The sequence below is a fragment of the Lutra lutra genome, chromosome 6 (assembly GCF_902655055.1).
Source record: "Lutra lutra chromosome 6, mLutLut1.2, whole genome shotgun sequence".
NCBI lineage: Eukaryota > Metazoa > Chordata > Mammalia > Carnivora > Mustelidae > Lutra > Lutra lutra.
The window spans coordinates 27,485,549-27,508,478 of NC_062283.1; the positions used below are offsets into that span (position 1 = coordinate 27,485,549).

Sequence of the window (22,930 nt, forward strand, 5' to 3'; positions counted from 1 at the left end):
TCTCCAAATTTAAAAAAAAAAATGTCAAAGTAGATGGGACTAAAGAAGAGAAAGTGGAAAGTGGCCCAAGTCAAGACTATTTTCCAGAAAATATAACTCCAGTGTTAAAGAAGATTAATATTTAGAAAGAAGGAAGAAAGGAATTCACAACAATAGAAATCAAGCATCAAAGCACCTACTTTGAGAATTCAGAAGACACAGCACCCCTGGGACTGACACCAGAGAACTTCTCTGAAGCACTGGTGTGGGGTTAAATATTCTCCAGGGAAGAGGGCCACATACACTGGGGCCTGTGTCACAGTTGTTCCTAATTTTGTTTTCAATTCCCCCTTAGGATAATATATCCTAAAATACTTTGCATCTATAAGATGTATAAATTACTGCAATTCACAAAATATAATCTGCTGTCCATGTGTATTCCCTTTTAGCTGCTGATGAAATTCCTTAAACTGTGCTATGGACTGCATGGTGGTGGAATTCTGTAACGAAAATGCCTCTAAAAAGAGTGAGGTAAATCTGTGTTGTTAGGTTAAGAGAGCACTGCATAAAAGTGGTTGCAAGGTGATCCTATAAGGTTTTTTTGAGCTGATGTATATCTATAGAGAAGTGAAGTGTATTGGAAGAATAAGTCAAACTGTTCTTGTGGATATTTTAAGGGAGCAGGATTGGGGCTGGGAAAAAGAAAGAGGATGTTTCTTCATTTTTGCCTGTTTATATTTACATTTTCTGTAGTTAATATGTATTATGTTATTAAAAACTCTTTGGGGTGGGGCACCTGGGTGGCTCAGTGGCTTAAGCCGCTGCCTTCGGCTCAGGTCACGATCTCGGGGTCCTGGGATGGAGTCCCGCATCAGGCTCTCTGCTTGGCGGGGAGCCTGCTTCCCTCTCTCTCTCTCTCTCTGCCTGCCTCTCCATCTACTTGTGATCTCTCTCTGTCAAATAAATAAATAAAATCTTAAAAAAAAAAAAGCTCTTTGGGGTGCCTGGGTGGCTCAGTTGGTTAAGCATCTGCCTTGGGCTCAGGTCATGATCCTGGGGTCCTGGGATCAGTCCCACATTGGACTCCCTGCTCAGCAGGGAGTCTGCTTCTCCTTTTCCCTCTGCCCCTCCTCCCTGCTCATGCTCTCTCTCTCTCATTTGCGCGTGCGCTCTCTCTCTCTCAAGTAAATAAATAAAATCTTTGGGAAAAAAAACCCTCCTTTTAAAAGTTAAAAAAATGACATTTCCATGCTTAATTGCTTACATAACTGGATAAAGGCTAAATATAATCTGTCTAATGCAAGGGATACTGTTTGTTGAATGAATTTTAAAATATAGATTAGAAGAAGAGTGGCAGGTATTTGAGAACTGCTAAGTCTTTTGCTGTGCCTGAAACTAATGGCAGTTTTTTGTAGTATGATAAAAATATCAGTTGCCAGCATCAGTCTCAACATCTGTACTTTTCCAAAACAATCAACAAGGAAGTGATCGGGTTTACTTAAGCATGTGGAGATCTTAGTGATTCTATAAAAAGATGTATTTGGAAAAAGCCCAGTAATTTTAAGGTCCTGTCAAACCATATTGGCATGAGGAAGCATATAATATGCAAAATAAGCAAAAACAGCGCACTGAGTCTGCAGTTATGCAATCAGTGAAATCCTGTCATCATCTTTCCTAACAGAGTTCACCAAATTGAAAAGCATCGGCTCCTCCTCTTTAGTGTTGTCATGGATAACTAACTGATAGCCAAACAAAACAAACAGGGTAAGAGGGGAAATGTCACCGAGTTTCAAAAATATATCTTTAGTACTTGGATTGTTTTGATCTTTTTTTTTCTTTTTTGAGAAAAAAGCTTTAGCAATAATTTCTACAGAATGAGAAACAAAAAGAAAAACAAAAAATATCTTAAGCAGTCATTACAAGATTGTAGAACTGACAAAAATACACTAATCAAGGGTAGCCCTAATGCTTTTTGGTTCCAGAAAATACAACTGGCTCCCAGGGGCACCCAAGGAGAGACAGCAAATGGAGGGCAGTGAGAGACAGGGCAGGGAAGTCCATGCTGGGGTGAGACCCAGGCCAGAGGGGGATGATTAGCCACCCCAAAGCTGGAGGCACTGACTGAGGCAACCTCAGTCAAAGATTCTCTTTCTAACAGCAAGCATTTTCTACAAGAGCAATATCTTCTATATGCATTAATACATTTCTTTTGTGGGCAGAGTCACTTCAAATTTAGATTTATTTCCCTGAGAAATAGTACAACACTTACGTGCTTTTATCCTAGTTAGTGGTCAATACTGAAACACAAGTTTTCTCAGTTTTCAAGCGAAAAATAATCCACATCAAATTAAAGATAGCATTTAAGTAAATGTAAACACACCCTTTGGTCAATTTTCACAGTAATCATCAAAGATGGCAGTCTATGGAAGACCCCGAAAACCGTTCTTCCTTTTTGCATAAGCTCATCTGACAATTAGATGGAGCAAGCCTTTTTACACCCATTCTTGCTGAGGTTCTCCTCAAGTGCTGAATTGAAGCCCCAATTTCGAAGTTTCTCAAAAGAAAAAGAGGGATTTCAATCAGCTTTTCCTGTCAAAGTCAGATATTTACAATGAAACAAAATCACTTGTCTTGACATTTTCATTCTTGAATGGATGAGTGGCGAATAGATCTGTGATAATCCTCTGGACTGTTTATGTGTTCAGGTAAATCATAGCCCCTCAGGAAATGTCCACTGTTTTGCTGAGCAAAATAATATAGTTGTCTGGCTAGTAGAGGTTCGACCTTTAATAAAAGATTTTAAAAAGATATTATTGAAATATTCTTTTTTAACATCCTGTAATTGGCTCATCATTAAATAACTCGTATCTAAAGATAAGGTAAAGTTAAATCCAAAATTAGGTACTACTTAAATCAAAACATTCTGAAGAAGTAATATTTTGTTAACCCTTCCATACACCATAACCTATAAATAGACGCTACTTAATTCTGAGCTTTTACTCTAGTTAAAGTCAAAGGTGGTGCTTTCAAATTAATAGCTTTGCTTAAAACTTATGTTTAATTAAGCATAAGCAAAGCAGGTAAAAATGACAAAATTAAAAGGAAGTTTGAGGTGATTAATGAAGTTTGAGGTAACTCAGAATAATTTAGGCCAATAAATTTTTCCATAACCACAGTTTGACAAGGATGAGGGTATAAATCCTGAACAATTTACAATTCTTGGATGACCTAGATAATCTGTATAAGATAAAGGAAAAAAGAAAGGAGCAAAATCTATACAAACAAAACACTGTTATTATGGGGAAAGAGGTTAATTCTTCTAGTTTGGTGATTTATGTGTTCATAGTCACTAAAACAATTCAGCTTTCAGAATTTTCCTTAATTTACAGCATCTGAGAAAATTGAATACTTTGTTAATCAATTCTGCTATTAAATTGAGCCGCTGTTATTTGATATTTAGAAACTTAAAGCATAATTCATATGAAATACTTGAAATAAATTAAATCCATAATAAAAAGAAGTAGAAACTCTTGGGTGTACACATACCCATTTTTCTTTTCCATCCCAGACAACTCAATTCCAGGGACCCTTGCTGCAGGAACACATAGCTACCTAACCCAGTGGAGGGCTAGAGCACCCAGCAAACCCTTAAAATCAGACTGATGTGGGAGGTTTTCACCAGGCTTTGAAATATTACTTATCAATACCAAGTTTACTTGGTCATTTAACAACCCTAGCTGTTAATAAGATATCAATTAGTATATCAATTACTAGAGATAATTCATGAAAAAGCTCTAAACTCTACAGGACTATATTTTTATTGGTTGGTTGGTTGGTTTTGATTTTACTATCAAGAGGGGGTACTGTGTGTTTAAAATTAGATAGTGTTTTATTTCAGTTGTCAATAAAAAAACATTTTGGGAACTAAAATATGGCCTGAATGTTTCTATTATTGGGTGTATATATATATTTTTTTTATCTGTTACTGCTTATTGTCTGGGCTCATTAATAATTCTTGAAGGTATGTAGCAATATAAATTTTTCAAATTCAAAATCTTGTGTATCCAAAACTCTGTTTTTTATGACAAAGTTATTCCAAATGACCCTATTATAAACTCTGCTAGAGAACACTGATCTACTTAAATTCGTTGAAAGAGTTAGCCTCCTCCAAATAACATAGGACTCCTGGTTTCCATTAGTTAAATAATTTCTAAAAATCTAGAAGTGAAAGAGGATTTGGAAAAAATTGGAGGGGACTGCAAAATATGTAAGTCAATGGACAGCTTTCCATTTGGGAAAAGCTTCTCCATCAAGTAAAGATCAGCTAGACAGCATTTTAAAAACAATATTAAACATGGAGAATTTTAAAGGGAAACTTTTTATCGCTAGTCCTTTTAAATCCTCATAAAATGGGAATAGGACAATATCTTGATTGATACACAAGATCGGAAGAAGGAAACCGGTTTGTGATGAGTAAACCTCTAGGGCTGGAAAAAACATGTGGTTCCCTGGGCTGTGCTTCCTGCACCATTCACTGGGCCATGCTTTTTCCCTCACAATTTTCCTGTCACTTGACATATAGTTTTCACTTGAGACTTTTCTAACTGGGACACTGCCCTTGTTGAAAAACAGGGAAAGCTAATCATTTGAATATGACTAAATACCCACGTGAGCAGTGATGAGCTTCCTTTGCCTCTGAGGATCTGGAAACTCTTCTCCGAAGCACAGAGTTACCTGGAATCTTGGCAGGGGACGGCCATGGTGAGCGAAAGCTTGCAACTCTGGAGAAGCCCCAGAAAAAAAAAAAAAAAACACAAACAAACAAAAAAACTGATCAGAAACCATCATTGAACATGCCAGGTTAAAGAGGAAGCAAAACTAAAATGGGAGTGAGTATTTTTTATTTCTCTCAGTTGGGTTCATAATTTATAGACCCCAGATATGGAATTGCATGTACGTGTTCATAGGTATGCTTTTCCTGAGAGAGCTCCAGGTTTCACTTGATTCTTTTTTTTTCCTTAAATTTTATGTATTTATTTGAGAGAGAGAGAATGAGAGAGAAAGCTCGAGCAGGGAGAAAGAGAAGGAGGAGAAGCAGGCTCCCCGCTGAGCAGGGAGGCTGACACAGGGCTCAATCCTGAGACCCAAATTGAAGGCAGATGCTTAAACAACTGAGCCACCCAGGAGCCCCTCACTTGATTCTTTAAGGGAAATATGGCCTGCAGATTAAGAAACCTTCATTTGCAGCACTGGACCCAGAAAGGAGTGAAGGATGAAGAAAAAGGAAAAGAAATGTAGCCATGTTGAGGCAAAAGAATAATTTATACAAAGGAGAAATTGTATTTATTTAAAAAATAAAAATTTTCTGTTTATTCAAAAATGTCATCTCAAAACTGCTGAGCCCTCATAATCCAATATCTATGCCACTCAGGATGTCTCCATGATTCAGGCATCTCTGAAAATGCTTTACTGTTATCCTGGGGACTGAGCACCTGTGATGGGCAGCTGTCTCCTCCTTGGCACTAGGCCTAAACTGTGGGACTTTGAGCTGACTTCTTGCCCATCTTCTGGGACAGATTTGAAATGAAAGATGAAATGAAAAAAATTAGTGATGAGACACTAAGGGCCCCACTTTTGTGGATATGTATATCCTGAAGACACCACTCCTACTCTAAGGATGCAGAACAAAGACTGTTGGAAAGACAGATGTGCAATCCCTGACATTGATCCATGTTGCTTTGCCCATATTCAAGATGACTCTTAAGCCCCTTAGCTACTCCTATTCTTTCCTTTCCACCAGAGTTAAATGTCGTGTCCCCAAGAGAAACACACATGGTTGTTGCTACAACTTCTGCAGAACAGTATGCACATGCATCTTGATCAGATATGCACCCTTGGGCTTTGCCTTTAGGGGCTGTCCCTAGTAGTTTGCAAATCCTGAATGGGGAGATATCAAAGATCTTCACTGTTCTCTTCAACCGAAGAAAAGTTTCTAACTAACTCACTGGACTGTTTGACTTCCTGCTTCTTTTTTTTTCCTTCCAGAATTCAAATCAAACCTAACTGATTTAGTCAGAATGTGTAAAAGGCGTTCACACTACTGAGGTCTGAGACTACACCTACACAAGCTAATCAGAGTGGCGAGTTGGCACAATTCTCCGAAAAAGTCATGTCTTAAATGCTTGATAACATGAGAACATTCTGTGGGAATCCTTGATTATGCAGAAGCTGGTCTACACAGCAGCAATTTTTAAGTTCACAGGTTCCTCCTTGAACCTCAGTGAATACTTCAAGGTAAGAGGTGGCAATGAGCAAAAAGCACAGCGCATGGTTACAGAGGAAGAAAAAAAACACTCTTGCTCAAAGATAAATATTAAATTCTAGGCGAGTGAATTCACAACCTACAGATGTTCACAGCTTGTGCATCATGCCTTCCTGCTTCTTGTCTGTATCCAGCTCTCAGTGACTGTGACTCAAAGTGTACTTATCGCCTACTTAGAATGGTAGGATTTGAACTTCCTAAAACATACATGGTGAGAAAAACTCACAGAAGCAAGTGTCATTCCTCTTGGATACCTTAACTAAAGCCCTAGCCCGGTGGCTCTGAATCCAAAGAGACCAAGATTCACAGTCTCTGAGCTGATCCAACCAACCCCCCCGCCCCCTGCCAACACATTGACTCTTTCAGACCCTTTTGCATACTTAAGAGGTGCAGACAAGATGTCCCTCAGTAGGTCCTGAGACTCTTCCTAGGGTTCCCACCATGACTGCCATAGGACCCCAGGATGGACAAAACAGTCATGGCACAGATTTGGAGGCAGTTTTGCAGCTCAGAGGGAGAAAGGGGTGTTCAGGCCCAATTGCCTTTCTCACCCTGGTGCTGCCTTGGGGAACCAGAGGCTCAGTTCTCCCTCTTCCTCTTGTTATACATCGTAGTCAAGGGTTAGTCATGTAGGGACATATTTGTTTTGGGGCATCAAAAGAGAATTTGGATGTGCCCACATGAATTTGGGCAACTTAAACCCAAAAGGCTAAGCAAATGTCAACAATGTCAAAGCACATAGATGCTTCATATTTTTATTTTAAATAAACCGAATCAGGAAGCATATTCAGGGAAAGGAGAGGCACATGAAAACCCACAGACACAGGGTGTTACTGAAGGGGCACTTATAAAGAATAGCTTAAGGATAAGGTACAGAATAAGGGACAGAAAGAGTTGGCAGTTAGCTGACAGAACAGCTTTCTCCCTCCAAAGAGGCATCATCAATATAGATAGCTAAATTCATATTCTGGATGAAGCTGCAACAACACTGTGGCCAGTGGTTTCACAAAAGCCAGTCTGGGGCTAATTTAATTGTCATGAAATCAAAACTAGAAAAACAAAATTTACTGGTTTTAGAAAATATTATTTGAAACACATCATCGAGATAACTCAGAGCTTTCTCAAAAATTTCCCCTTTGCAAAATCGGTTCCACATACTCTATACTTAGTCCCACCTGCTGGAGGGCATATGCATAGGGGTAACACATCACATAACCAAGAAAGTTAACAATACACTTCTAACCTTTATGATTTTCCTAGGAACCTGAAAAAAGCTGAACTATCAGCAGACATGTTTGCTGAGATCATACTGCCAATAAAGTGTGAACCTTTTCAGTCTGTGACTATTTGTTGAATACCAAATTTCAAGATATCAGCCTGAACCACAATCCCCTTGACCAATCTCTCTCCTCTTCACACCCCTTTGTTGATGGAGAGGACCAGGTGGCAGAGGCAGAGGTGAGAGATGAACAAACAAGAAACCTATTCTCAGATCATGCCAGGTCAGCTCAGGGGTTAATAGAAGGAAGACCTCTGTCTGGGATGGGAGTGACCTTCTGTTTGGACCATGTGGCAGGCACAGTGTCACCCCCTCCATTCTGTCTCTTAGGCTCACAGGTGTGGGATGCTCCTTTCTAATAGACCATTTGGTGCATTACCTGCTAAAAACTGCTGTGTGTCAAAGAGCTTGCAAGTCTGGTCCCTCTCCAGTTTATTGGGTCGGTCACTGCAGAGTGCCAGAGGCCCATCCCAGTAGATCCTGCTCTGGCACAGTCTTTTGGCATACAGACCGTCGGGGGCCATCCAGAGGACCACACCCCTTTCCAGGTGGCTCAGAAGTTTCTCGATGTTTTTCCTCTGGCCATTGTCTTCTGGGTAGGGGAAAAGGACCTGGTCCAGGTTACTGGCATCGTAGGTATGCCCATGGGAGATCCGACAGCCTTCTGGGCTAGATGTGGTCAGCTCTTTCACCAGGATCTCCCGGTAGTACAAACAAATGTGGAGTCGACAGTCTGTAAACACAGAGATTTCAAGGTCAGTGCTTAGGGACCAAGGAGCATCGGATATACATCAGGATGCCAAGCTATTCAACCAGAGCATGTGTATTTGATGGGACACTGGTGTCCCAGGATACTCCATTAAAAGCAGAAAGTTCCAGGGTCAAGGAAGTGTAGGAAATGCTGCACACCCCCATCTCCCTCTGGGAGTCACAAACAGTAAAAGATATTAAGGAAATCCTGAAAGAAATTTATTTAATGTTGTCTAACTCAGCATTTTCCAAATTTGTGTGACCATACATTTTTTTGTGTGGAGGGGGAATCACACCTTACAGTAATTTTTTGCACAATATATTTGACGTGTATTAGAGAGCACCCCTGGTTAAGAACTTTCTGCATCATTGTTTTGGTGATGATGATAGTGGTGATGACAAAATTATGTCTAAAATAATAAGTCATGTACCACTGAACAAAATTCATCTCTAAGTATGGCAAACAGTTTTGATTTTGGAGGAAGTAAACCCTAAGTCTAATTTCTATTAGTAATAATGGTGTTTCAAAAAATTAACAAAAATGCTTACCTAAGAAACTACCCTAAAATATCAATATGATGTCACGTACATTAAAAAAAATTATACATACAAGTGCACGGTGGTGATTTCTGTGTGGTAGGAATATGATGTTTTATTCTCCACCTTTTCTTTTCTGATTGTCACATTAGTTTCTATGCTGTGTATGTATGTACTACTTGTGTAATAAAATTAATTCATGTGGAAAGAAAAGAATCAATGAAAAAAAATGTTCTAAGGCTAAAGTCCCACTAGGCTTTCAAAATCTGCCTTGAGGGACGCCTGGGTGGCTCAGTGGGTTAAGCCGCTGCCTTCGGCTCAGGTCATGATCCCGGGATCCTGGGATCGAGTTCCTCATTGGGCTCCTTGCTCGACGGGGAGCCTGCCTCTCTCTCCACCTCTGCCTGCCTCTCTGCCTGCTTGTGTGCTTTCTCTCTCTCTTTCTGACAAATAAATAAAAAATCTTAAAAAAAAAACAAAAACAAAAACCAAAAAACAAAATCTGCCTTGAAAATAACTGTTCTTTTTAAAACATTTAACGAGATGAGTTCACTTATGAAATTTTTCTTCAGAATAGGACCCACAAACTGAAAGGACAACAAAGCTAGGTTTGCAAAGGGTCCCTTAACTGAAACGCAAAAGGGCTTCATGTATAGGCAATAGCTACCCACACTAACTGTATGGGATTTAAAAATAAATAGGAATTACAGTTCTCCAACAAATATGCTCAAGGTCCATAATTAATTTGCATTATGCACACCAAAAAAAGAAACCCACAAAACCCTCTTATTCCTCAATGGCAGGTTTTGAGACTTAATCCACATCACTATCTCAATTCTCCACTTCAGTTTCTGCTGCTGTAAACACACTAGTGGAGAGCGAGCACAGACAGTATACTTTGATGACAGTGAGTGTTGGCCATTTGAGGTGACTTATAGGGCAGGTTTCATTTCATTTAATGTCATCAGAAATCATGAGGTCACAGTAACATAAATAGCTGTTTATTTCCTACTTTCCAGGCACCCACATAGGTCTTCAGTGCTTAAGAGAAGGGTTAGAAAGTTTCTAAAATTAAGCATGAGATTTCCATTTCAAAACATCTCCCCTCCATCATTTAGGAGCATCTAAGAAGAAAGGCAGCAGCCTCATTCAGAACTTCAGAACTGAAAAGAAATGGTGAACCTGGAAGCAAGAAAGATGCCCACAACTTTCTGAAACCTTCAGAATTTACTTCATACTTTTCTATCATCATTTTTAAAAAGCCCAAGCGGCAAGGTGAGAATTCTGAGGCTGACTTAAGGTCTTCATTTTTAATGTAATTACAAATCTCATTTTAAAACAACTCAAAATACTATCTAAAAAATAACTATATACACACCACATATGCTTAGTAAACCTTGAGGTGCCTTCCTTAAAACAAGTAAGATCTTTGAGCTTGCAGAGATTCTTTTAGAAATGAATCTTTAAAAATCAGCTCTAATCCAATTTTTTGCAAAACCCATCGAATTTCAGAGGAAGACTGACTGCAAGGCTCACAACTTTTAGGCATATGAATGTGATAAAGACAAAGGAGTCAGAACTCATGTTCCCAGGATGCCAGAGAGGAAGAACTATTTGTAGCTAAACCTGGAAGGATGATCAGCTTTTTAAAATGAGAAACCTTTGTATATTCTTCTAAGAAATTATGCTACATTGTGAGGATGTTGGCTGAAGGGGGGCGGATCCCTGGTATATAAAGCTGAGGTGTTCACATTCTTGGAAATTCAGATAAATGTCAGTGGAAACCTTAAAATGACTCAGTTCAAACCAACATTTAGAATTGGCATCAGAATCAAAAGCTAGCTTCCTAGTGCTAAATTTTCTAATGATGTTCCTCGTTGATGGAAGTTGGGAGTCAGATTATGTCCATACCCACTCTAGTCCCCAGATGGAAGAAAGCCAATGGGCATGGTCTATGCTCAGGAATACTCCCCTCCCCAATCAAATATACCCAAAGGTGAGGGCTGATCCATAGCAGAAGCCAGCCTCCTGTGGGGGGCCTCTTGAAGGGAACACTGCACTCACCTGAGAGCGCCAAGGCTTCAGCAGACCTTATGCTTGGCTCTATGGGGATTCCAGGGGCCTGGGACTCAGGCGGGGCACAAGCATAAAAGGTTCCTGTCACCTGGCAACCTGCATTTGTAAATAAGAATCAGATGATGTCTAAACAGAGTCAGTCCCACGACGCATAGGAAGGTCTCCTCTCCCTGGGGGTGCACCAACCCTGGGAGGGAGGGGCCAAGTGCCCTCTAGAACTGACCAGTGACATTCTCAAGTGACAAAGACAAGTTGAAGTCCAATCATAAAAAACAAGATTGAAAGAGGAAGGAGACTTTTCATAGCTTTGGAAGGAAACTTGGAATAGTCCCTCTATAATTTTCTCTTTTTTTAAGTTAGTTAACAGCTTAATCACCTCACATAATTACCATTGTGTGTGTGTGTGTGTGTGTGCGCACACACGCGCTATATAGTGGGAATATTTAGATCTACTCTCTTAGCAGTTTTAAATACAATAGAGTATTGCTAACTATAGTCACCATGTTGTGTTTAGATCTCCAGAACTTATTCACCTTTAATTGGAAGTTTGTACCCTTTGAGCAACATCCCTCTATGTTATCTGATAAACAGGATAACTTAGGCTCAGAGAGAGTCGCCCTTGTTCACACCGCAAGTTCACAGTAGAGCTCAGGTCTACTGAGTTCTGATGCCAAAGAGTCCAATTAAAAACTTACAAATTGTTTACTACACATTTATTTAGCTTTCTACTTCTGGCTTCAGGAAGAAAACTGAACCATAGGTCTTGGCAGCATAGTAGCTGTGTACCACAGTTATTACAACAGTAATAGAGAAAGAATATGTGATAGAACATAATTTTGGTGATTCTTCATTTAATGCCAACTATGCTTCAAAATATATCTATGTATCCCATATTTTTGTACAGTTTGAGGCATTGCCTTGTTAATAAGTTTTAGTTCCATATAGCCTAATGCATTAGACTCAAGTCTGAATTTCAGAAACACCAGTTTAATGTTAGCTAACTCCTCCACTATGGAATGGAAAGCAACCTTTGTTGCAAATCACTCTTGAAAAGCTAATAAAATCAAATTCTGAGCTTTTTTGTAAACTGCCGCTAAAAACAAATTTTAATTGATAGTATATTTCATCAATCCCCTAAAGCCAAAAGTGACCTGAACATGATTAAAAAAACAGGAACGGACCAAATAGTGAAGAACCAAATATTCCTAGAAATACTGATGGATCTGAGTCTTGACCCATCTCAGGGTATCTATATAAATATCTAACTCAAAAGTCCTAGAAAGTCTGTGTTTTCCTGTATTCGATACACTGTGTGAAGTCTTCTCTGCACTTAGCTAATTAATGCTTCCACTGAGTGATCTCATTTTGATGTCTGGGAAACTCCTATGAGCATGGGACCACATCTAATCCAGAGTGAACAAAGCTCTTTGGACCCCAACACCAGCACTAGTCACCTTATGGAGACTGTTTTCTTTTCTTAGTATTTATTCATTCCATTCTTATTATCACTTCTAATCCCAAAAATAACTATGATAGGCACACTATTTTTTTTTAAAGTAAACTCTACCCCCATGTGGGGCTCAGACTCATGACCCCAAGATCAAGAGTGGCATCCTCTACCAACTAAGACAACCAGGTGCCTGCTGGGCACACTACTGTTTAAGAGAAATACACTAACTCAATAATTTGCTGATGTCCCAATAGAGGAAAGGCTTGGGCACAGCTATGTATGCCCATTTTGCAGATGTGTAGAAAGAAACAGACCAGTGAGATTACTGGCCCTGTCAACGTTAAGAGACAATCCAGGAGGGAAGACTGACAAAATCCATAACTTTTTGTCAAAGATTATTCAGGGAAATGAAAAATATTAACCTATCAAACCAATAATTAAAAAAAAAATATGGCCAACTAGTTTGACATCTGAGACCCTCTGTCTTAAATGAAAGAGATCTGAGGTTGAACTCCAGCCCCTCACTTTCACTGGATAACTTTCACCATTACTTACATTCTGTGAATTTCCCTTAAAAGGGGGGGTCAGTTTTTAGCTTCCTGGGATGGATCTCTGTGATGTTTATTATTTTTATTTATTTACCTATTTTGAGATTAGTGTCCCCTTTATTTTTTTTTCTGTGATGTTTATTTTTTATTTTTTTTAAAGATTTTAATTCATTTACTTGAGACAGAGAGAGCAAGAGAGAGAGCTCATGAGTGGGGGGATGGGTTGCAGAGGGATGGGGAGAAGCAGACTCACCACTGAACAGGGAGCCTGATTCTCAATCCCAGGACCCTGGGGGATCCCTGGTGGTTCCTGGGAAGCATAACCTGAGCCAAAGGTAGACACTTAACTGTCTGAGCCACCCAGGTGCCTTTTTCTGTGATGTTTAAATAAGATCTCATGTAAGGCAGTTCCCAGCATAGGTCCTGGCACAAGTAGGCCAGGTGTCAGTAAACATTGGAGTCCTTCCCCTGAGGACTTTAACTCTCTTCTTCACTGTACACGAGGTCTTTCCTAGCAGCTCTGAGAAGGACAGATCACGAGAGATCAGGGCCCTTTGGCCAGGTTTGTTCTGTTGGGTGAGCCACAGGCCTAAAAACCAGCCCCAGCAAACCCCTTACCATTTTCTTTTCTTTTTTTTTAATTTAATTTAATTTTTTTAGTGTTCCAAGATTCATTGTTTATGTACCACACCCAGTACTCCATGCAATACATGCCCTCCTTAATACCTACCACCAGGCTCACCTAACCCCCCACCCCATCCCCTCCCAAACCCTCAGTTTGTTTCTCAGAGTCCACAGTCTCCCCGTCCGACTTCCTCCAACTCACTTGTCCTCTCCTTCTCCCCATGTCCTCCATGTTATTCCTTATGCTCCACGAGTAAGTGAAACCACATGATAATTGACTCCCTCTGCTTGATTATTTCACTCAGCATAACCTCTTCCAGTCCTTACCATTTTCACAAGCCGGGCCTTGCCAGTGGTGGCTGCGGGATCCAAACGTCACAGGACATTGATACGGGATTTCTGGGTGGGGCTGATCAGGGACATATTCTCTCCAGCTTCGGTCATGGGGTGGCATCATGTAGTTATGAACCTGCTAAAGGAATATGAGGGAGTAGCTGAGATGAAAGGCAACCAGCTGGGCAAAGTTCAGTTGCTTGGCACTGGGAAAGGGGGGGCAGATTCTTTTCTAGTCAGACTCCTCACAGAATCTCTAATTTGGCTGAGACCCAAATCATTTTACCATCTCAAAAGACTTTGGAATGAATAGCTCATCACACTAGGTGGAAAGTAGCCATAAAGAATCAAAAAGCACAATGAAGACAGTGTTATAAAGTAATGATTTGTGTAAAGCTTCATCATATGGTTAAACCTGGCAACAAAAGTACTGCAGGAAAATTTGCTTTCTTCTACCCACCAAAGTGAATAAAACAGAGCTGTAATTCACATGAGAAAAGTCTGAAGACATCAGCTGCCCTGTGGTTTCACATGATAAAGCACTACTTCCAAAATTTTCATCTTCCACAAAAGATCTGTTTCCCAGATTTCAGAATCAGTAGCATAGGTCCATGCTAACAGGCAGACACATCCACTTCTCCACTCCTTAAAACAAACACCTACAGTAACACCAGGCAGAAAGTGAGACATCATCCAATGATTGGGGATTTGCGTTGGCTGATTGACTAATAACAAAAGGAAGTGCTGCTGTTTTGTTTGTGTATTTTTCCTGGCATGTGGCTCTAATTGGCTCATGTGGCCTCACCCATACCCAGCCTTCCCTTCTAGAAGCCCTATGTCCTCCACCATACCTGAGCTGGGAGTGAGGTATAAGGAGTCGTCATGGTGTAGGGGTGGCTCATGGTCATCTGTGGGTCCTCCAGGGTGAGCTGCTTTGCTCCTATGTGTTTGGGCAAAAGGCAAATGGCAAAGTGTGAAAAAAAGGAACTGTCATAACTAAAAGTGAAATCTTAGAAAACACCTGAGAGTTTAATTCCTAGAATGCATAATGGTGTTGACAAATAGGGTACTTTTTTAGTAATTCCCATGGGCAATTACTTGTTCAGGTTATTAAACTGATTTCTACAAGGTCTGACCTATGTAAGACAGGTAGAGAAGGGGATGAAATGTTGTGTGTGAATGCACTTTGTCACATAAAGGGCCCCACCAGCAAGATGCTTCACAAGTGAAGTCATCTGTATGGACTGCTTAAAATGCAGATTCTTGGGCTCTTCTCTAACACACTGGTCAGAAACTTGGAAAGAGAGGATCTGATTTCAATAAGCCTCCCAACTGATCAGAGTACACTCAAAAAAGTTGACATTTTTATTACTATAAATAATAACAATATATGGATATATGTACACTTCCTTTCTACAGAATGGTTAATCATGAAACACTGATAAGTAAAGATAAAACTCTGAACAAGTTTTCCATATTTTGTTTGAAAAATTTGGACCATATCTTACACCAATAGAACTAACTGAAAAACACATGCACACACATGCACGTGCATACACCCACAGGTAGAGAGTTGGAATCTGAGAAATCAACCTAACCAATACCACAAGAATTTCAATTTATGACCCTGAGAACTTGGGCAAAGAGCCTCTTGGGCTTGAACATGAGGCAGGAGGAAGGAAGGCTATAAAAGAAAAAAAAAAGAAAGAAAGAAAAACAGACCCTCAGAATGAAGTAAGGCCTGAAAACTGAATATTGTCAGGCTGCCTATATTCTGTGACCCCAATCCAGGAAGCCCTACCTTTTTTTGCACCCTCAGGAACAATCCTGTATACTTTGTAGGGGTCTGAGATGTCCAGCTGGCTCCTCTCCACAAGTTCCTCAAAGTCATTGCTCTTGTTCAAAGCACACCGCAAACGTGTCTTCCAGGTAGGAGGGTCTGGCTTATCTATGCCTTCTCGAAACTTTCCTTTAAATAGTGCCCAAGCCTTGTGGGAAAGAAGAGGGGGAAGAAAGTTAAAATATAGGTCTTAAAAAAAAAAAAAAAAAAAAAAGAACCTGAGCATAATATTTCTAAAGGAAAGAACAATGCTTAGTTGCCTCAGATTTCTACTGTTGCTCAAAACATGGGGCAGAAATACACCAGGTCTCCTCCAGGTAAACTACTTTCCCCCTTGGACTCTATCTTTGCTGAATTGAAGACAAACGGTTTGAGCATTCTCTATGTATTCAAAAGAGGTAGGTGAGATGTGGAGGGTCCCTGGAAAGGGGCCCTAATCACCCTCTCCCCTCACAGTGTCTGAAGTGAGTTCCCCTGGAACTAGGGGTGAGCTGCTACACATTGAGTACATCTGAATGTACTGGAAGTCCCCAGCGCCTGTTCTGCCTGCAGGTGGTGGGGCTGGGTCCTAAGGCACAGTTCATTGGGTAAACTGCTGTAGGGGAAAACAATCATCACACACACACACACACACACACACACACACGCCTGCAGAAAAATGTCTAGAGACTTGGAAAGAGGGAATCAGACAGAAACAGATAGAAACACATATGGAAGGACCAAAGAGAGCTAGAAAGATAGAGAGACCGACAGAGAGGGAACTAAAGGAAAAAAAAAAAAAAAATCCAGAGAGAGAGAGACCTGCAGAGAAAAACTGTGAAACAGAGAAAGACAGACAGACTAATGAGAGGGACAGGAAAACAGAGACAGACTCAAGCACACCTAACGGTGCTCACAGAAAAGAAACAGGGAGACAAAAAGACACACGTTGACAGTACAGAAAGAGGCTCCGATGGAGGCAGAGGAACCCACATGAATGCAAACAGGAACCCTCAAGTCAGCGCTGCTCTCCCATGGGCTGAGCCGCCAGACATTTATTTCCCTGCTGCTAGAGCCATCCGACTCCCTTGGTACTGCTCATGCCACACGTTCAGGATTGGTACCTGGTCCCCCGTTTCTAAAAACACTACAAAGGTTGAAACCTCTCTTCTTCTTTCCTAGCTTCTGCGGATTGCCACCTGATGCTCCCGGACCGCCCGCCCTGCGGGGCTCATCCCATCCCGTCCTTCCCGCGCGGTCCCCTCTCCTCTAAGAACCTCCAGGCGCCTACTGGGATCGCCACCGAGTCTCGGTTGGGAATTCAACCTGCTCTCTGGGGCCTTCCCTCCACCCCCACCTTGGCTGGGCTCCCCTCGTGCTAGTAACCTTGAAGAGGGCGGCGTCCTCCTCGCGGTTGTAGTCTTGCTTGCCCGCGTGCTTCCAGGGGATGCGGAAGATGCTCTTCTCCTCGTTCTCCCACACCAGTCCTGGGTACTTGCCGCTGTCGATCTGGTCGATCAGCCACTGGCGGAGTTTCCCATTGCCGCAGCTCACCGAGCTCATGCCGAACTCTCCTCCTCGGCCGCTGCCCTCCAGGTTCATGCCCCGCACTCCGACTGTCGCCCTCACGCGCCCAGGATCCGCCTCCTGCACTCACTCTGCGCGGCACAGAGGAGGGCCAGCCGTTAGCCACCCAGGCACAGCGCTCAGAGCACCTTCTCAAACCTTCTGACAACGACCAGGAGGCCCTGGAGTCTCCGAGATAGCTAGGAGCGCTCTGTAAAAGTCGGTGTCACCAAAGGCCCCTGAGAGAAAGTACCTTCTCAGTTGGCCCGGTCTCATCCCCTTGGCATTCCCGGTCCTCAGTCTCCTAAGCGTGCCTCCCGCGGAGTTCATCCTGCTACCCCACCTTCTGGAGTCTTCATTCTTGTTACACACCCCACAGACCAAACCCTGCCCGGGCAACACAACAAGTCTTGCCTTTGCGCACACTGTGAAATCCAGCTGCCACCCCTCTGGCACCGTTTCCGTGCTCACTCAATTCCCGCTCTTCTTTGCCTATTTCCAAACCGTTGCCAGACCATTTCTCCCTTCATTGTCAGTTACACTCTTGCCCACTCCACCATTCACACTCCTTTGGTGGGCCCCGAGCGCCAAGAATCTCGCACGTGGGAAAGAAAGCCTGCTGTCTGGACATTCCAGGTGCTCAGCACCAGCAACTCCTGCCAGGGTCTTCTCCTCCCATACCTGCACTCTCTGCTCCAAGAAAATCCCCGAGCATTCAGCAGCTAGCAAGAACTAAGTGGGCACTGGGAGCAACTCGCGGCTGAGACCCGGCCCAAGGCAAGGAGCGCAGCCAAATAGCGGGAGATTCTGGCGCGCAGAGTGTCAGCCTGACTCAGGAGGCCCACGAGAGAGAGCGGAGGTGGAGAGGGAGCCAGGAGGTTCTCAGAGGGCACGGGTTGAGGCAGCAGAGCGCAGGGCCCCAAGTGGCCCAAATTTGGAGCTCCTCCTCCACCACCACCAGTCGGGGAGCAATGCGCCGGAGGCCAAGGTAAGTTTGGGCCCTAAAGGGCCGCAGAATAAAGAGCCCCGGATTGAAGCCTCTGGAATAAGAGGCTGTCCTTCCTCAAGAAAGCCTGCCGTGCTGTATAGGTCCTTTGAATGGCCCCGCCTTGGCCACTCCTGGGGCCTGACAGCCTCTTTATCCCATCCCGTCCCGCGCGTGGTCTCCCCCGGGTCTGGGCGGGGCCGAACCACAAAGTGGTGAGAGCAATGCTTGGGCATTGTCCCAGGTGGCCCTCAACAGAGCCCACACAAAGGTCCCGGGGCCCAAAGCAGACGAAGTGGGAATCGGGGCTCCTTCGAGGGGCATGCTCCCTCTCGGGTCCTAAACTGGGGCCCCTGAGCTGCCCTCGAGATGGACTCGGGGACCTCTAGTCTCGCGCTCCCGGTTCTCTGTAGTGCCAGCCTCACATCCGTTCTCCTTCCCGACCCCAAGCCTTACCTCGCCCCCAACTCGGAGCTGAGGGCAGCAGTGGGTCCCAAGTTCAACTGGTGAAACTAAGTATCGGAGGTGGGAAAGAGGAACTTATAAAGCTTAAAAGCCCGCTGGGGCGGAGCCTGGGGCGGGGCTGGGCGGGTACGAAAGCGCCCGCCTGGTTGGAGCGGGGTGGGGGGTGGGGGGCCGCTGTGAACAGAGACTGGGGCGCTGCGGGAGAGTCCCGGGGCCAAGACTAGAAGAAGCATGTGTTGAGGGGTCTGAGCTGCCGCCAGGCTTGGGACCTTAGAGCCCCCTGCGATCCACCTCGCGTGGCGCGGGCCGAGCGCACCTCGAGTCGGGCGTGCGCAGCCTCGGGGACCCTAATGTGTGGAGGTTTCCTGCCGAGGGGAAGGCGCGAAATGGGGACCTCGCCTGAGCACTAGGTCCTACGGGAGCCCGGTTGATAATAACAGCTAAACAACTGCGATGTGGTTAGGACGGGAAGTGGGGGCGTGCAGGAGCGGGAATCTGGAGTGCAGGGGACTTCACTTGAAGAGAATGTAACCAAAAACGGAGGAATTGTCCACATCGTAGAATTGTGGGTGGATGGCGGCACTTTTGGAATCGCAGCTGTTGCTGAAAGCCTGATCTCCTAGGTGTTTAGAGAACATCCTACCATTAAAAATAAAAAGAAGAAAAAGCATGGCTCAGATGCTTTAAGCTAGCTATAAACTGTGGCTCAAATACTGTCTGTCCGTGTGTTTGATATGCATACAGACTTTTGGATCTATTGAACTGGTGAATTGAGTTTACTCAGAAAGACAGTGCATCGCCCCTAAAATTTCAATTTGGGCAACACGAAAGAGTTGAGGGGAGGGGTCACGAAGTATCCAAAGGCTTAATTGCTTCTGGACTTCAGTTCACTTTAAAATGACATAGTTTTAACATCAGTCTGGTAGGAAGCAAATTTTTACTGGGATATAAATGTTCAGAATAGAAATAATATTTAAAAGGACCTGCGATTTTACTTAATTTTCCAAGATGGCCTTAATACTAAAATTAACTACCTGTGTGCCTGCCCACTACGTTTTCACCAGAGCATCTTGGATGTTGCCAGCATGTTTATGTACTTAGCAATTTCAGGTAAACCGTCAGATCACTGGTTTCTATATGATTTTAGACCACCACCACCTTAGGTCAACTTGCAACTTTTGAAAAGCTTTTGATTTCACTTACTTCTCATTTTTTTTCTCTTTTAAACTTACATCTTGGCTTAATGACTCCTATCCAAAGAAAAAACTAAATTTAAGCTAGAGCAAAAGAGGCAGTGAGGCACCGATTAGGTATGCTTTTCCTAAAACTAATGGACTTTCTCAGAAATTAACAGGATGCCATATTTTTATTCACTCAAGCAAGTTTTCCATTCTCAGAGTCTATGTAATAAACAACAGAGTTTTGTTCAAAGAAAATTCTGGTCACAACCTGTTTTTCTTCCTTTCTTTTCCTTTCACAGATTCATTCATTCAACAAATATTTTTTTGAGCACATGCCACATGTCATAATCTGTTGTAGGTTCTTGGGATACTTAATTGAACACAACAAAGACCACTGACTTCGTGTTGATTACATTTTAATCAGTGCGTTAGTTTTTCCAAAAGTGTTCTCAACAGACAAAGAAATTGCTAAGAACAAGAATGACAAATGAGCTTTTTGCACTTTCCTCCACGTGTCTTCTGCACCAGGTTTAGTTTCAACATTTTCTTCACTCATGTACTTATCAAAGTGCAAAACAACAGTCACTGACTGTATGAAACTTTCTGAGACTTCACGTCTACCTTGCTTTAAAATGTGACTGCTAATCTTCAACGCCATCTTCTGGTTTATTCATTTGTCATGTTGATCTGCTAGAAGCGATTTTTGTTTTGTTTTAATGATGAGGGGAATACAAAGAATAATACATTTTAAACACTAAAACTCTTGATGTCCTCATTACCCCTACTCCTACCCAGGTAGGAGTTGCCAGTTACTCACCAAAGACTTACAATTTAGTCATAGTTGAAACAAAAATGACAAAAGTTTTTAAAGTTGAGCATTCCCCTCCACTCCTCCCCAATACATACACTTGAGTAAACCAAAGGGTTCTTCAGTAACAGTAAAAGACTAGACATTTATCGTCAAATGTCACAACTTGTTTAAAAGTAAAAACAAATAGGAAATCAGTAAATTGAGTGTCTGTCTCAAACAGAAGCTGATCATTACATTCTGTGAAGAGGTTATTTCAGTGAGTTGTCCAGAAGTTGTAAAAGGAGCCTAATCTGAATGGAGCATTGTAATTTTCAATTTACATGACCAAAAAAAGATTGTTAGGTTACATTTACTTAAATTCAATGTTAACAAGTTAATCTCTTAAAATTCACATGCAAGAAAAATGTTTTTTTAATTTTATTTATTTGAGAGAGAGAGAACCTGTGAGAGAGAGCATAAGCAGGGGGAAGGACAGACGGAAAGGGAAAAGCAAGCTCCTTACTGAGCAGGGAGCTCCATGTGGGGCTCAATCCCAGGACCCCAGATCATGTCCCAGGACCCTGGGGTTCGTGATCCGAACCAAAGGGACACACTTAACCAACTGAGCCACCCAGATGCCCCAAGAAAAGTGTTTTTAAAAACCCATACTATACACAAAAAAGAAATTATGGAAGTCTTAGGTTTTTTTTTTTTTTTTTTAAAGATTTTTTATTTATTTATTTGAGAGAGTGAGAAAGAGAGAGCACAAGCAAGGGAAGGGCAGAGGGAGTGGGAAAAGCAGACTCCTGGCTGAACTTGGGGCTTAACGAATTGAGCCACCCAGGAACCCTGAAATCTTGTTTTGTTTTTGCTAAAGCTATTTTCTCCCTAATTCATTTTTTAAAGGGGGTGGCACTACCTATCTATTAGTAATATTATATTTATTATATGTAGTACTAATGGTATTACATAATAGTATACCATATACTAGTATAGTATCATACAATATGCTACAGTAATATAGTAATATGCACTATATATTGCTCTTCTATTCAATATATTATAGTAATATAGTATTATTGTATTACATTATATAATATTATAGCATGATTATTGCATGATACTATTGATAATTAAATACTCAAGTATGAGGGTCCGCTAGATCTGGTCTAAATCCATGAGGTCTTGGGTGAACTATTTAACCAAAGTCTTACTTTCATATATGCAAGGAAAGTAATGGCTTTCTTGCTTGTGATAATGTGTGCTGTGATAATGAAATGATGCTTAGCCCAATGCTTGACATGTCCCAAGTGTTCAACAAATTGGGACTATTATTATTTATGTTGTGTTTCAACATTTAAGGAAGTTTCATAGACTTTATCTCATTTGATCTTCCAACCAAATCTGCCTAGAGGGCAGGGCAGGCAATATTCAGCCCCATTGTACAGATAAGGAAAGAGGTCTGCTGAGGTCCAAATAGTTTGCCGAGGGACACATTCTGGCCAATAGTTCTTTCTCATAGTCTACAGGCATTTGGCTTCTTGTTGCATTGAACTTTCAGAACCAGCCTATGAATACAGGCCTGTCAGTCTGGAGGTGGCATGTTCATTCCATTTGGGCACTCACTGGTTAGGACAACTCGGGTAAGATGTAGTCTTCCTGACCTTGTTCTCCTTGTCTGTGAAGAGGAGGTTGGCAGCAGGCAATCACTGAACCTTCCTCCAACCCTAAATACATTTTTTTTTCTGCTTTAACATGAAACCATTAATGATATTCCAGTGGCCTTTTTGGTTATGGTAAATTCCAAGTAAGAAAAGCTGTGTTTTTTTTGTTTTTTATTTTTTGTTTTTTAAGTAACTGACCGAACCACTGGTCTTCACTCTTTATGAAGTCATATTCACTTTGAGGAAACTGGAGGAAAAAAGTACTGCTTCTCAGCCACTACTCTCAAGTCTTTAATCCTTTGAAAAAAAAAATCTAACCTTATAAGCAACTTAAACAGGAGATGGAATACACTGGAAATGAACTTCTATGTTAAATGCTTTGACTGAACACCCAGTTTAAAGGAATTGATTTGATCTTTCTTTGTAAAGTGATAAATCTGAATACCAATATGGTATGTAAACATGATTTTTTTTTTTTTACACAGAATAGCATACACTTTCCTAATTTAATTTGCAAAGTCCTCTGAATTTCTTCAGTGAAAGAACTTTGCAGAGTTCCATC

At 41.9% G+C, this 22,930-nt stretch overlaps 1 protein-coding gene across 3 annotated transcripts; it reads right to left on the reverse strand.

The window, feature by feature from the left end:
• Positions 1 to 1,116: 1,116 nt before the first annotated feature.
• On the reverse strand, positions 1,117 to 18,839 carry IRF4 (interferon regulatory factor 4). 3 transcript variants are annotated; one of them, XM_047734667.1, is made up of 9 exons: positions 18,725 to 18,839; positions 17,104 to 17,375; positions 15,700 to 15,886; positions 14,750 to 14,838; positions 13,893 to 14,037; positions 10,932 to 11,039; positions 7,960 to 8,313; positions 4,648 to 4,760; positions 1,117 to 2,763 (listed from the first exon to the last, which is right to left on the reverse strand). In XM_047734667.1, the coding sequence occupies exons 2-9, from the start codon at positions 17,317 to 17,319 to the stop codon at positions 2,620 to 2,622; spliced, it is 1,356 nt and encodes a 451-aa protein (XP_047590623.1). In that variant the 5' UTR covers positions 17,320 to 17,375; positions 18,725 to 18,839; the 3' UTR covers positions 1,117 to 2,619. The 3 variants fall into 3 exon arrangements, with proteins under 3 accessions (XP_047590623.1, XP_047590624.1, XP_047590625.1); XM_047734668.1 differs by lacking the exon at positions 18,725 to 18,839 and adding an exon at positions 17,965 to 17,985 and having other exon boundaries at positions 13,893 to 14,034; XM_047734669.1 differs by lacking the exons at positions 10,932 to 11,039; positions 18,725 to 18,839 and adding an exon at positions 17,965 to 17,987.
• Positions 18,840 to 22,930: the final 4,091 nt, after the last annotated feature.